The sequence below is a fragment of the Arachis duranensis genome, chromosome 6 (assembly GCF_000817695.3).
Source record: "Arachis duranensis cultivar V14167 chromosome 6, aradu.V14167.gnm2.J7QH, whole genome shotgun sequence".
NCBI classification, from domain to species: Eukaryota; Viridiplantae; Streptophyta; class Magnoliopsida; order Fabales; family Fabaceae; genus Arachis; species Arachis duranensis.
The window spans coordinates 1,758,729-1,773,229 of record NC_029777.3 but is presented as its reverse complement, the minus strand read 5'-3'; the positions used below and the strand labels follow the sequence as shown (position 1 = coordinate 1,773,229).

At 35.2% G+C, this 14,501-nt stretch overlaps 1 protein-coding gene across 4 annotated transcripts; it reads left to right on the top strand.

Moving 5' to 3' along the window:
* Window positions 1–9,495: 9,495 nt before the first annotated feature.
* Window positions 9,496–14,290, top strand: LOC107491899 (two-component response regulator-like APRR9). Of its 4 annotated transcripts, none has more exons than XM_016112821.3 (9): window positions 9,496–9,731; window positions 9,879–10,136; window positions 10,860–11,021; window positions 11,102–11,232; window positions 11,365–11,514; window positions 11,833–11,944; window positions 12,027–12,432; window positions 12,884–13,674; window positions 13,843–14,290. In XM_016112821.3, the coding sequence occupies exons 2-9, from the start codon at window positions 9,959–9,961 to the stop codon at window positions 13,884–13,886; spliced, it is 1,974 nt and encodes a 657-aa protein (XP_015968307.1). In that variant the 5' UTR covers window positions 9,496–9,731; window positions 9,879–9,958; the 3' UTR covers window positions 13,887–14,290. The 4 variants fall into 4 exon arrangements, with proteins under 4 accessions (XP_015968307.1, XP_015968305.1, XP_015968304.1 ...); XM_016112819.3 differs by having other exon boundaries at window positions 9,497–9,731; window positions 11,833–11,941; window positions 12,884–13,640; XM_016112818.3 differs by having other exon boundaries at window positions 9,497–9,731; window positions 12,884–13,640.
* Window positions 14,291–14,501: the final 211 nt, after the last annotated feature.

Genomic DNA, 14,501 nt, shown 5'->3' with positions numbered 1-14,501 from the left:
TGCTGCCTATGCGAAGACTGAAGCAGAGTTTGATTACTGATTTGACATTGTGCGGACTGAGAATTCGGCTATGTGTGATTGTGCCAATCGGATGGAATATGACAAGTGGACCCGACATCAGGATAGCGGTAGACGGTTTGGTCACATGACAACCAATATTAGTGAATGTGTGAATTTTGTGTTAAAGGGGACAAGGAACCTCCCTATAACTTCGTTGGTTAAGTCTACTTACAGAAGGTTTGCTGAGCTATTCGTGGACAGAAGGCTTGCTGAGCTATTCGTGGTCTGAGGACAAATGACTGAGGCACAAATGGGGACTGAGCATGAATTTTGTGAAGCGTTGGTGAAAGCAATAGAGCGGAACATGAGAAACTCGAGATGCTTCACCGTCACTTTATACGACAGTCACCAGTCTGAGTATACGGTGGCTGAGATGACGTCCACTGATAACTTCTCCCTTGGTAGCTATCAAGTTTCTCTTAGGGATCACACATGCGACTGTGGCCACTCATGGCTGAATTAGGCCTCATATGTTCAGGATGTGTATCGTATGACTGAGGTGTTCAACGTATACAAGGAAGAGTTTGTGTTCCCTATCCCTGAAGGACTCTGGCCGCCATATGCTGGTCCGACTGTCATTCCAGACCCTAACATGAGGCGCACAAGAGATGGATGCCCAAAGTCAAACAGAATCCAGGGTAGCATGGATCATACAACTCCAAACCAACCAAAGCGTTATGGGCTCTCCCGTCAGCTCGGTGATACGTGGAGGAACTGTGACCAGCGAAGACATACTGCTGCCAGGGATTCTTAGATTTCATGATTTTTTTGTTGTCGTTGTTGAGTTCATTGTACTATGTATGTTTAAGTCGTTCAATATTAGAAGTTGGTTAACTTTATTTTACTTGTTTAATACCATCGTTAACGTCAAATGTGTTATATTTTATTTCATGCATAAATTGATACACGATACTATTTATGTTTTAGCTTTTTACCGATGATGGATTCATAATAGATTTAAAAATTTTGTTACAAAGGGGTTCATAAGTAAATATCATACAACATACGTAATACATATATGCATAGCACACTATAATAGGATAGACATACGTAATACCCTAAATATGCATACCACAAATATCTTGAAACATAAGTACTACCAAATGACTACACAACTATATGTTAATCCGAATCCTCGATGGTATCATCGTCATCAATGTCAAAATCACCAAGCAAGTGAGACCCGGTGCCACATCAAAATACACATGTAATCCGCACAAAACAACAATCAATACTTGGAGGCCAGCTAAAATCCAAACACTTCAAAACCACTAGGTCTGAGAATGGAAAACTTCCAGAAAATCAAAGACTGTAGTAGCTGAAATGGTCCGACCAAGTTAACAATGTTTCTGTTTGTCGCCCAACACATACATCTCTACAACTAGGCAAGTGCAGTTGAACCCTAGCTATATCTTCCCAAGTCGTCCATCGATGCCAGAAATGAGAACCAATGAAGGTGAACCCGGTTCGCGTTCTTGTCACCAAACAGTTGAGACGACAACAACATCATAATGTAAGCACGCGTGTATATACGCACTGTCTCCTCACTCGCATCTACTGGGAGAACCCAAAACCTCTCATGGAACCTTGTGAAGTGAACCGTTATCTGCTTGACTTTATTCGGCGGCGGTAGCTCACCAAACAATTCCTGAAACAACTCCCATGCAGGTCTTCCATTGTCCATCAGATGCTCAAAATAAGTGAAGCACCCTCCATCAATGGGCAAACCCAGCTGATATGCCACATCCTGCAAAGTGATAGTGCACTCTCCAAACGGCTTGTTAAAGGTCTGCGTCTCAGGACGCCACCTCTCAATGAATGCGCTAGGTAGAGCCTCATCAACCCAAAACCACTGACTGTTCAGCCTAGCCAAGTGATACAAACCCGCAATTTCTAAATACGATATAATCCGTTCATGCAGAGGCATATTATGTTGTCTCCTTACACAGGAAATAACCCTAGTCGGCTGGAACATGTGGAAGACAACATTATTTTGACACTCATGAAATTTTAAAAATATACGACTCATTAATGAAAAAATTAATTCGACACATATCAAATTATAAAAAAATATGGTTCACTAACAGAGAAATTAATTCGCAAAAAATCTAATTTTAAGAAAATATGGCTCTTTAAAAAAAATAATTCGACACATAGCAAATTATAAAAAAAAGGTTCACAAAAAAATATTAATGCGCAAAAAATCAATTTTTAAAAGTTATGGCTCACCAACGAAAAAATTAATTCGCAGAAAAATTATTTTTCAACAAATTTTGGTTCTTTAAAGAAACACGGTAGATTAGCGAAAAGAACAATTTAATACTAATCAAAATTTAACGTACAAATCACTAAATAAATTACTTAGGAATTACACAGAGCCCAAGAAACAATTTACAAAATAAATTAACAACAAAATTGACTACTGACTAATGAAATGTTCGCATATTGAAAACTAACCTCCTGGTCGATGTTTTCAGCCACGTGCGCAATGCCATTCAATCGGTATTTGCGAACTCCGTCTTTCATGGTCCCACCGCACCAGAGTCTTGATGGCCCCAGATTCTCTCTCAACTCCTCACCACCAAAAACTTTAACCTCCAACAATGAAATCCGCCAATAGGTCTCGCGGATTATGTATATATATAGATCTCATCATAAATCGTAGGAGGGTACTACAGTTTATGCCCAAAACATTCTCTTTATAAACCGTGAAAAGATACCACTTCTAATAATGACACACTTCTATTTAAATTTTAACGTAGACAATTTTCATTGATAGTTTCATTTACAATGATCATAAATTAAATTTAAAGGTAAAACTTTAAATATAGTTGATTTAAACTTACCTAAACATGTTTTTATCCATAGGCCAATTTTATACGTTGTTATGTTTAAGATAAAGTAAAAAAAAAGTTGAAAGTACTAATAAAGAATAACAATTTCTTTAAGAATTGTTGTACTTTGAATGTTGTGTATAGGGATATATTGCAAAATATGTTAATTTCATTATTAGTTATGTCAATTTTTTTTAGTTTATTGACATTATTATTACTATCTTTCATCATATTTATATTAGAATTTTATATTCGAATTTTTTTTTAATATCCATACACAAGATTTACATTTTTATTTAATTTGGCGTGTGTAATCTTTTTTTTTTTAATGTTGTTAGCTAGTAATTAATATATTTTCATTTTGGGATTGTCTTTTAATAAATATATATCTGTATAGTTAGCCTATTATAAATTTCTATCTATATGCCATTCTTATTTTTATATGAAACACACTAATTAGAAGTTTGGAAGCAATGCACAACAATTGTTGAAGCTCATCTTTATAATGATTAAAATTTTTTTAAAGGTATAATAATGGTTGGTGGTTTTTATGTTAGTGCTTTTCTTTTTGTGAATATATGCATTTTGATCATGTAAGTTTTTGTTTACTTTTCATGTGGTATTTGTGACCACAATTCACTTATGTAATAATTTGGCTATTTAAATTTATAGGGAACCATGCAGTATATGTGAACACATATTTGTACTATATTATTCATGCATAAAAAAATGGTATATGATCACCGTAAAAAAATTATGACAATAATTAGTAAAAAGGTTAATAATAGATCTATAGTTACAATTTTTTATTTATAGTCATGATTTTTCAACTGTGATCTATTCTGACGTGGTCATAGATTTATAGTCACGATTCTTTTTTATCTATGATCATAGCTGTAATATTTAAATTCTGACATTTTAAACTACAATTTCTTATTATGGTTATGCGTAAAAACTATGATCATAGTCTAATACTCTAATTTATGGTCTTGGTTTTAGCATGATCATAACTTATCTATGGTCACCTTTTTGTAAAACCGTGATCATAACCTAATCTATGATCATTTGTGGTCACGGTTTTAGCATGCTTATAGCTTATCTATGGTCATCCTATTTTAAAACCGTGACCATATATCTTATCTATGGTTACTCATATTTTAAACCGTGACCATAACTTAATCTATAGTCACGATTTTAGCCTGACCATAGCTTATTTATGGTCACCTTATTTTAAAACTATAACCATACCCTACTCTATGGTCTTCTTTTTGTAAGACTATGACCATAGTCTAATCTATGTCATGGTTTTAGTGTGACCATAACTTATTTATGACCACTCTATTTTAAAACTGTGACCATAATTTATCTATGGTCATCTCTATTTTAAACAATGACTATTACTTATTTATGATCACCCTATTTTAAAAGTTAAAACCGTGACCATAGCCTAATCTATGGTCACGATTTTAGTGTGGCTATAGCTTCATCTATGGTCACTCTATTTTAAAACCGTGACCATAATTTAATCTATGGTCATGATTTTAGAGTGAACATAGCTTACTCTATTTTATGAGATTTATTTTTTTAAAAGTATAATCATATTCTAAAATTATGATAATCACAAAATAAGTCTAAAAAAGACAAATTCAAATAATCTAAATCATAAAATTTACATTATAAGCTAGTATTTTTCACAAACCCTAATACCCTATTCTCATTTCCCATTTCACTCACTCTCTCAGTCTCTCTACCCGAGCCTCAGTCTCAGTCTCTCAGATCCTCTCCTCACCATTGCCGCCACCTCCGTTGCTCACTTCCCAGACTCGCTGCGAGCTTCTCCCCCTTCGATGAGGTCGCATCACCTTCCCCCTTCCCTTTTTCCCTTTTCTCATCAAGTTCTGTCTTCCTTTTCTCCCTTTTCTTATCAGAGCTCCTCCTCGCCCGCCATCCTTCCTCCTCCTCGTCAGATATCATCAGCGCCACAGATTTGCCCGTCTCCGTCTCCACCACAGATTTGCATGTCGCCATCTGCGCATCGCCGATTTTGTCACCATCTATTCCGTCTCTGGGTCTGCATCTCGCCGCTGCTGATTGCAACTGCCTCGTCATCTACAGATCTGTGTGTTTTAATTTTTTTTGAAATTTAATGTTAATTTGCATTGTTATAAAATCTGCATTATATAGATCTGGAATTTTTTAAATTGTTCTAAAATCTGTATTGTTAATCTTCATTGTTATAAAATCTGCATTGTACAGATCTGGGTTCTTTGAAATTGTTCTGAAATCAAAATTGTTAATCTCCATTGTTATGAATGATGTATTGTTAATGTGCATTGTTTCTGAAATATGAGTTCTTTGAATTTTTTAAATTGTTTTTAAAGGAAGATCCATGGGGATATCCGCGGGGAATGGATATCCGGCGGATATTGGGTATCCGCCACCCGTCACAGATACGGAGCGGGGACGGGGGGCTTTTTGGGGTCACGAGGCGGGGGTGGGGGCATGTCCCGCCCCCCAGGAATTGAAACAAGAATGAAACTCTAATTTAATTTGCACAAATGATAAAATTGAAATTAATTAATTGAAATGAAAGTATTTTAGGTATAAAATGTTATTAAAGTTTCAGTCTCCATCTCTAAAAATTTCAGTCCCCTGTGTCCCTACTTTTTAGAGGTACTGAAATACTGAAATTTTAGAGACAGAGACACAAATTTTAGAACCAGTCTCTGAACTAACAAACACGATACTGAATCTTAGTCTCTCAGTCTCTGTCTCAATACCTTAAAACAAACGCTACCTAAAGCTAGATATATTTTTAGTCCAAACAGTACAAATAAAAATATATTATATTATATTATATTATATCCATTACATGTAATACCCGATAAAATCTCTTAATAAAAATATAGAAGAAAACAAAATATTACATTTAGATAATTAAAGTATGTATGACATCCAACCCATCTCATATTTCTATTAAAAATAATATTTTTTTCACATCACATCCTCTACTAATAAAAGAAATAAATATTTTAGTAATATTCATATTTTATTAAAAAAATAACAGAAAACCTCACTTTATAGAAAACAATGGACAATCACATATTTCACCATTTAATCTAAGTCAACCTTCACATTCATAATGTGCAACACAATTAAATTCCAGGATTCCTCCCCAGGAAGGATAGGAAATCTATCGCCTAAATGTCACTAATCACACAATTACATTAGATAATTATTATAAGTTTAACACTTAATGCTGTCGTATACAAAAATTGCAAATAATTTCAACCGGCTTCAATGGCATGCTCAAAAGTCAAAACTAATCTGCAGTGTCTCCCTTCCCTTCCCTTTCTGTTCGTTCCCAAACAACTTAATGTAGCAAGTTTTACAATCAACTTAAAGAGTTAAAAATAATAAGAACCTAATTTTTTATGTTGCTTGAACTAAAAAAAAAAAAATCGAATTCAGGATCTGAAACCAAGAACAGAAAGAGGGAAAAAATAATAACTTTTATCATTCAAAGAAAAAATCGAATATGTCACATCTGATGATGAGCGGTTGGTAATTACTGCGAAATTGGAAAATAAAATAGTGAAAAGAATCATGGTTAATGCTTATGATGCATTGAGATTGAAGGATCAACATCTGAAGCCATACCTTTCCGGGATAGTGAATTTAGGAGATCACTTCATTAAGTTTGATGGGAAGATTGATCTCTTTTTTACTGTGGAAGGTGTTGATGTTCGAGTAGTGAATGCTGAGTTTGTCGTCCTAAAAGATTCAACCGCTTACAATGTAATCCTTAGAAAGAAGACAATAAATGATTCATATAAGTTTATTTCAACTAAATTTTCAGTGAAGCTCCTGACCTCAGAAGGTCGGGTAGCCACTATTCGAGGAGATTAGATAGCTGTTGTAAAGTGCAATAAAACAAGTTTGACTTTAAAGGATAAATTCAAAGATTTTACTAGAATATTAGTGAATTTGGATTCACGAATTCAAGAAAAACCGAGACTAGAACTCAATAAAAATTTGGAAAATTTTAAATTAAAAATATTGTAGAAAAATACACCATGATTAAAAGAGACTTATCTCATCTTTTGAAATTAAAACTTCAAAACTTATTAAGAGGTAATGTCAATTTGTTTGTATGGGAACCCTCCGATATATCCAGATTTAATCCCACATTCATATCCTACCAACTTGCCATTAACTCAGCGTTTAAGTTGGCTGCGCAATAATGCCAAAAGACATCACCTGACCGAGTTGCCGTAGACAAGAAGCAAGTACAAGGGTTAATGCATGCTAGTTTTATTAGAGAGTTAACCCATTCTATATGGTTGTCTAATGTTGTATTAGTAAAAATTCAATAAAAAAAGACATATGTGTATCTAAATAAAATCTACTCAAAAGATTGCTTTTCATTGCCTAACATTGATAACATAATTGATTCGGTATCGAGATATCGGATATTAAGTTTTTTTAGATGTTTATAATGGGTATAATCAAATACCTATGCATCAGTCTGATGAAAAAAAAAAAACAGATTTCATTACCTAAAAGAGATATATTATTATACTATAATGCCATTTGATTTGAAAAATGCAGGAACTACTTATTAGAAACTGATAATTAAAATATACTAAATGCTATGATATCTATCACTTTGTACTTAAGTTACTAAAAGAGATAAATAAATTATATTTAATAAATTTTACATAATTTATTTTTTATTTTAAATATTTTATTTTTTATTTTAAAAGAAAAATTAGACAATTTAAACACCATAACAAAGACACCATAGAACTCACATTAAATATTCAAGCAACAAATTAAAAAAATATAAAAATTTATATTAACGACATGTTGATAAAGACTAAAGAAGATTCTTATTTAATTACTGATTTACAAAAAAATTTTAGTTGTCTTTGACTTCATCAAATGAGGTTGAATTCAGCTAAATGTGCTTTCGGATTTGGAGAAATAAATTTTTGAATTCCATGATAATTTAAAAGGGTATTAAAGCTAATCCTAAAAAGTGCTAAGCTATTCTAAATATGTTGAGTCCTCAAAACCTCTTAACAGGTCAGTTAGTCGCCTTGTCTAAATATTTGGAAGCTTCTGCTAAAAAAGCAAAGCCGTTTGTCAATTTAATGAACAAAGGAGTAGATTTTACATGGATAGAGAAGTGGAAGACTGCTTTTAAGTATTTTAAATATTTGTTGTCATCTCCTCTAGTTCTAGCAAAATTGGAACCTAAAAAAGTAGTAGTGGTGATAAAAGTAAAAAGGAAATGATGAGATTCTTACTTGAATTTGGTTGAAAATTAATGATTTGCTGGCTTAAAATTTGGAGAAAGGCGAAGAACCTGCTGCTTCAGGATGCAAGGATGCGAAGAAGACAATGAAAGAGAAAGTTTTGGAACTCTTTTAAATAAAGAGGAGTTTTAAAAATGTGAAAAATTTCTTAAAAGAAAAAGTGATATATAAAATAACATTGATTGATAGAACCGTCATTAAAGCAACTGAGGTTGTTCATTACAATCACCTGAGAACACTACTTAATTTAGGTATTAGAGTATTTTTGCATATTGCCCTTTTAGCCTAATATCAACGTTGCTCAAATAATCAAATTAAAATCTTAGAATTTTATCAGCTAGTAACCTCTGCAAAAAGATACGAACAATAGTCATTAAGTTAATATATGTACGACTAAAAAACATAAGGATGTTTTTAATATCCAAACTGTTTTTTACCTAACAATTTGTCTGGTTCATAAACCTTAACGGGACCACTTCAATTCTTCAAAAGTATAACTGGAGTCAATTTCAACAGAAATAGATGATCGGTGTTACCGATGTCGTACAATTTAAACTTGTAGTGGAGCAACGAAAATAAAAAACGTGAGAAAGAAAAACGAGTGGTGGGAAAGGAAAAGGAAAATAGGAAATAGAAAGCGAAAGAAAAATAAATATTGATAATCAATAAAATGAGCAGGATGCACACTGCACTGGGGGTGCTGGCTAGTGGCTGCTGGGAACGAGACAGTAATTCGGAAGAACCGCACAACTTTCTGGAAGGTTCCATTCGGCGTCCCACGTGTCTCAGTCCCTACCACATGATTTCCCGCAATCCAAAAGAAAGTGTGGTGGCACGTCGCTTACGTGGCATTCTTACCCCAAAAATATCTCCCTTCACCTAGCACCGAAATTACTTTATTATATCCTCAGATTATTGTATTCTTCTGGTTCTTATGGTCTAAAAAATTGAAGGGTAGGTATTGATAAACAAACCTATGACATATGTTTATTACAACGAATGAAAAAATAAAATAAAATAAAATAAAATAAAATAAAATAAAATAACGAATGGAGCATATTGGAAGCTTGGTAAATTGGGAAGAATAAAATAGTGCGGGAAAAGAAGAGAAGGTGGGAGAGAGTGACACGTGCGGAGAGGGTGGAGCCCATGGATGTGAATGAAAAAATCAGGAAGGGATGGTGGAGAATAAGGCACGTCAGCGGACAGCCCCCAATGGCGGCCCACGTTTTGATTCAACAAGAACAAAGCGGGTGGATGGATGGAGTGACTCACAAGTAAGAAAAAAAAAAAGGAAAGATATTTGTTGTGATTTTCGCGGTGCTAAACCAACGCTGTGGTGTCTCGTCCACTCTAACTGTGTTGTGTTGAACTCTCTCTCTCTCTCTCTCTCTCTCGTTTTGCCTCCACTCGATTTGGCGGACTTTTCAGATATTTTCACGTCTCTTGCTCTACAGCTACACAAACTCCTCAACACTTGAGAAAATTAAAGCCTCTAAATTAATTTAAGGATGAGGTTCATTTTCCTTTCATCCTCCTCCTTCGTCTTCTTCAGCTGCTCCTGCATCTTTTACTTTCTGCTTTTGTCTCTGTCTTTGTCTTTTAGGGTTTTTCTGTTTGATGCGGATTTTGTTTCTTTGGTCTCTGAATTTGACCATGGCAGCACGCTGTTTGAGAATGGATGAATGACGTGTCACTGGCGTTGAGTGCTGACAAGGGAAGTTGAATTTGAAGCTTATTCAGATGCAAATGCAGGAGGAGCAGATCATGAAGCTGAAGGACGAGAATGCGCCACCGGGGGACGTGGTGGTTAGGTGGGAGAAGTTTCTCCCTCGGATGGCGCTCAGAGTGTTGCTTGTTGAAGCCGATGATTCTACACGCCAGATCATATCCGCCCTTCTCCGAAAATGCAGTTACAAAGGTACTTCTTCTTCCTACTTAAATCCTGTTCTAAATTACTCCATCCTTTTGCCTGTATTTATTTATTATGATCATAATTTGACTCCTTAAACTATTAAAGGAGATATTTAAGGATCTGAGATGGTATCAACTTCAACTTCATTTTCAGCACTCTTGTATGCTACAAGAAAAATTATACCCAAACTAATAGAAATAAAATGAGGAAAAGTAAAATTAAGCACAGAAGGCTTTGAATCATGCATCCCTAACACGATCAAGTCGATTCTAGAGTCAGGAATAAACACAATTCTTTCATTAGTGAGGGAACGAATCAGTGCTGTGGGTCAATTCATCTATGGATCCACCGATCCACTGTCTTCCTTAGCTTTATGCTTACACTTGCATCTTTTAATCTGATTATTCGGTTCCCATATATCCATAGCTTGTTGGCTGAGGGATGGATTGGTTTATCTTGTTATGAGGAAATCAATTTCTAAAATGCTCAATGGATCGAGCTTCTGGCTTTAAAAGCTTTATCTGAGTGCTACATAAACTAATCAAAACTCAATGTGTTGATAAACGTAATTCTTACAAACTTCAATCATACAGAGAGTAGTTTCATGTTGTATTCTAAATTTGTAGGCACCAGTAATGCTATATCCTTCAAGCTTCAGCGTTGAAGTTTTATGTTTTCCTTTTATGTATATGACACACAGGATCTTCTAATTTTAGTTTTCACATACAGTTGCTGCAGTTCCTGATGGCCTAAAGGCATGGGAGACATTGAAGAGCAAAGCACCTGAGATTGATCTTATATTAACAGAAGTGGAGTTGCCGTCAATATCTGGATTTTCACTTCTCACGTTGATAATGGAGCATGACATTTGCAAAACCATTCCCGTCATAAGTATGTTGTCGTCATACGTCTTGTTTAATTCAACCGGATAGTGATCTCAGGTGTATTCTCTATTTCTCATTGTTTTGCAGTGATGTCTACTAATGATTCAATTAGCATGGTATTCAAATGCATGCTGAAAGGTGCGGCTGATTTTCTTATAAAACCCATTCGAAGGAATGAGCTACGGAACTTATGGCAGCACGTATGGAGAAGGCATGCTGTATGTTAAATTCTTCGATATTCTTCTAGCAACATTTTGTGTATATCTTATCTTTTATTGGGGGCTTAGTAAATCGACTTTTATTTGCTTAATTTTTTCCCTCTAATTTTAATCATTAATTTATTTATTCAGATTAGCGGGTCCCATCAGAGTTTAACACTGCCGCAGAATAAATTTGAAGTTGCTGCAGAAAACAATGCTACGAGCAATAATTCTAGTGGTTCTGTGGCTTCCCCACAGAAAAATAGAGAGTACAGTGGTGAGAAAGCAAGTGATGCTCAAGTAAGTGTTCCTTTATCCCCCTATAGTTTTCAGTGTGTTAGGAAACTGTGAAACCACCCCCCTTTTCCCCTTTTCCCTCTTTTTTTTTTTTATATATTTTAAATGGGATGAAACTGCTTTTGACTCTTAACTATGCTAATTATATACCTGAAGTTCTATTAGACTTGTGCAATGCATATATGAAGCTATCACAGCTCAATGAAATTTCCCTTCTAGAGTAGGCTGGCTTCATGAAATTGCATGTACTGTCAAGTTTTGTAGAGCACTTGTGCTTCACCGTTATTGGAAGCTGAGAATGCATCTATGAAAAATATGCAGGTTACGTCCCCGTTGAAAAGTTTCTCAAAGTTGATCAATATTGACACAGTGAAGCATGAAGAGGCTACCAAATTTGAAAGGGAATCAGCTACGCACTATAGTGAATCCGGTGGTTTGTAATTTTCTTGTATTGTCCACTTCTGTTCAAATTTTTGCCCTCATTTCTGATATTTTATAGTTCATATTTATTGCAGAGAAATCAAATATGTTTGTATCCGATGCTACAAGGTGCTACAAAACTCTTAATGCGACAGGTGTAAGGCTAGATCAAGGCTTTGATTGTGATGAAACAGAAAATGAAGATGAAGTTTTAAGAACAGAATTAAGCAAAGCCCATTCTCATATTAATACCGAGATTAACAAATGCAATGATACACTGGTAGAACCTTCTACAGGGGCAATTGACTTGATTGCTACATTTGAGAATTCTCCAAAGAGCACGGGTGAAAATTGTAGTTTCAATGCTGACAACACATTCAAGTCAGTTTTTGATACACAATTGGGACTTTCTTTAAGAAGAGATTCTCCTAGTAGCTCATGTAAGCTTGCACCGGAAGAAAGGAAAATATTGAACCATTCAACTGCATCGGCCTTTTCTTGGTGAGTATGTTATTTGCCTGTGATTTTGAGTACGTGACTGAAATCAAATAACTAAGAGAGACTTAATAATTCTTCTTTTTTATTTATGTACTGGGTGCTAGCGAAGAAACAAATTTTATTAAGAAAAGAAAAATGAAGTTTATATGGTGGATAGGACAAACATCTTTGAGAGCATGGATTTATAGTCGAAGCTCACAAATGATGGTTGCCATGCTTTAGAGAGAGAGTAGTAATAGGGGTGTGTTTTATCCTCAGCAACTTGAAGAATTGTTTGAATAACTAAATTTGAAAGCCTTGATTTATTATTTGCAAACTGTGCATGATTGAATTTTTGTAACCCAAAATATAGTATTCCCTTAGATTCCAGAGTATGTTTCCCATTCATCTGTTAGAACAAAATAGTAAAGTACATTATAGAATTTCTAATAAAATGCGTGATACCCATGTGCAGGTATAGCAGCAGTAAGTTGTTGCAGCCCCTTTTCCCATCTCAATCAATTACTTCTGCTAAACTATCAAGTGTCAGTTGTAATTCTCATGAATCCCATAAGTCATCTGAAAATACACATACTCATCATCAGCATGGTGATAAAATTCAAGATAAACAGAACATGACCACTTTGGTCACTCAGACTGGCCAAATTGAACCAAAATCACCAAACGATGAACTTGGATTCTCTTGTGCTACTGGTGTTTCTTCTGATCATAACTCTATGGGGAATGCCAATGCTTTCCCTCGTATGCCCTGTGCACAATCAGCTGTGCATCCCATATGGACTCCGAAACCAGTGTCCAAGAAAGAAAATTCTTCATTTCCCACTAGTGCTTCTTCTCATTCCAACCCTGAAACTGACAATTCAGAATGTCATCGATGCTCGGATGATGCCACCTACACTTCTGATCAAAATGGAAATGATCAAAGCAAGATGGATTGTGTTAGGCATGACTCTGCTGCTGCTGCTGGTCAGAGTGCAAGTACTAGTTTTTACCTTGAAAATCATAATAGCAGCGGTGCATATGGAAGCATAGGCAGCGGAAGTGATGCAAATGCTACTTCAGCTGTGGTAACTAAGAACAACCCCTTTGCTGATAGTAGTCAACATAGTCATGATGGATTCAGAGGGACAGATTCTCATCGGAGCAGCCAAAGAGAAGCAGCTCTAACAAAGTTTCGGCTGAAGAGGAAGGAGAGATGCTACGAGAAGAAGGTACTGCAACCATGCTGTGAGTGCAGTTGTAGCCGTATGTTCTTGAGATCACCATAAATTAGCATTTCAAACTGACGTTATTTTATCATTGATGCAATCAATTGTTTGAGCTAGTTTTGAACTTCCAATTGAATGTTTTTCACTTTTCACTAAATGCCATAGATGCAAACTTTTCTGATGCTTATTGCTCATTTTTGTGTAGGTTCGATATCAGAGCCGGAAAAGACTGGCAGAGCAGCGCCCTAGGGTGAAAGGGCAGTTCGTTCGCCAGGTGCAAAATGATCATCCAGTAGCAGGTGTAGGTGGCTCCTGAAATTTGTTCGTTTTAAAGTTACCTTCATTATTGACTTCAAATACTGATTTGCCTCAAGAAGGGTTAACTGTAGGTTGATAAAGTTCGTGTCTTGTGTATCCTGTTTGATATTAGCATTCTTAGTGGTTTCTTCTTGCTTGTTACATTGACTTCCTATTAGATATTTAGGATTGTAATTATTTAGTGGTATTGATCTAAAGTTTTGGTTTGGTTATTGTTGGATGAAGAATTAGGCTGTAGTTGTATAGGTAGTATGCTTCTGTATGAATAGGTTGAAACCTTATGCCTCGGCAAGCGTTCAGTCGTATAATGGTATAATCATATCTTTTCAAACTCATTTCTCTTGTTTTTCCCATCAAATTTAATTGGAGATACATTAGCTTTCATCACATGCAGCAGTAAGTAGTTTGGGCGTATTGAAGAGTTGGATGAGTTTTGTTTAGCAATAATATTACTGACGTGTAGAAATTGTATGCGATATATGGTTACCACCTGTGGGATGCAGAGCATGTTAGGGAGCTGTTGGATCTGATGACGCATGCCAAGCG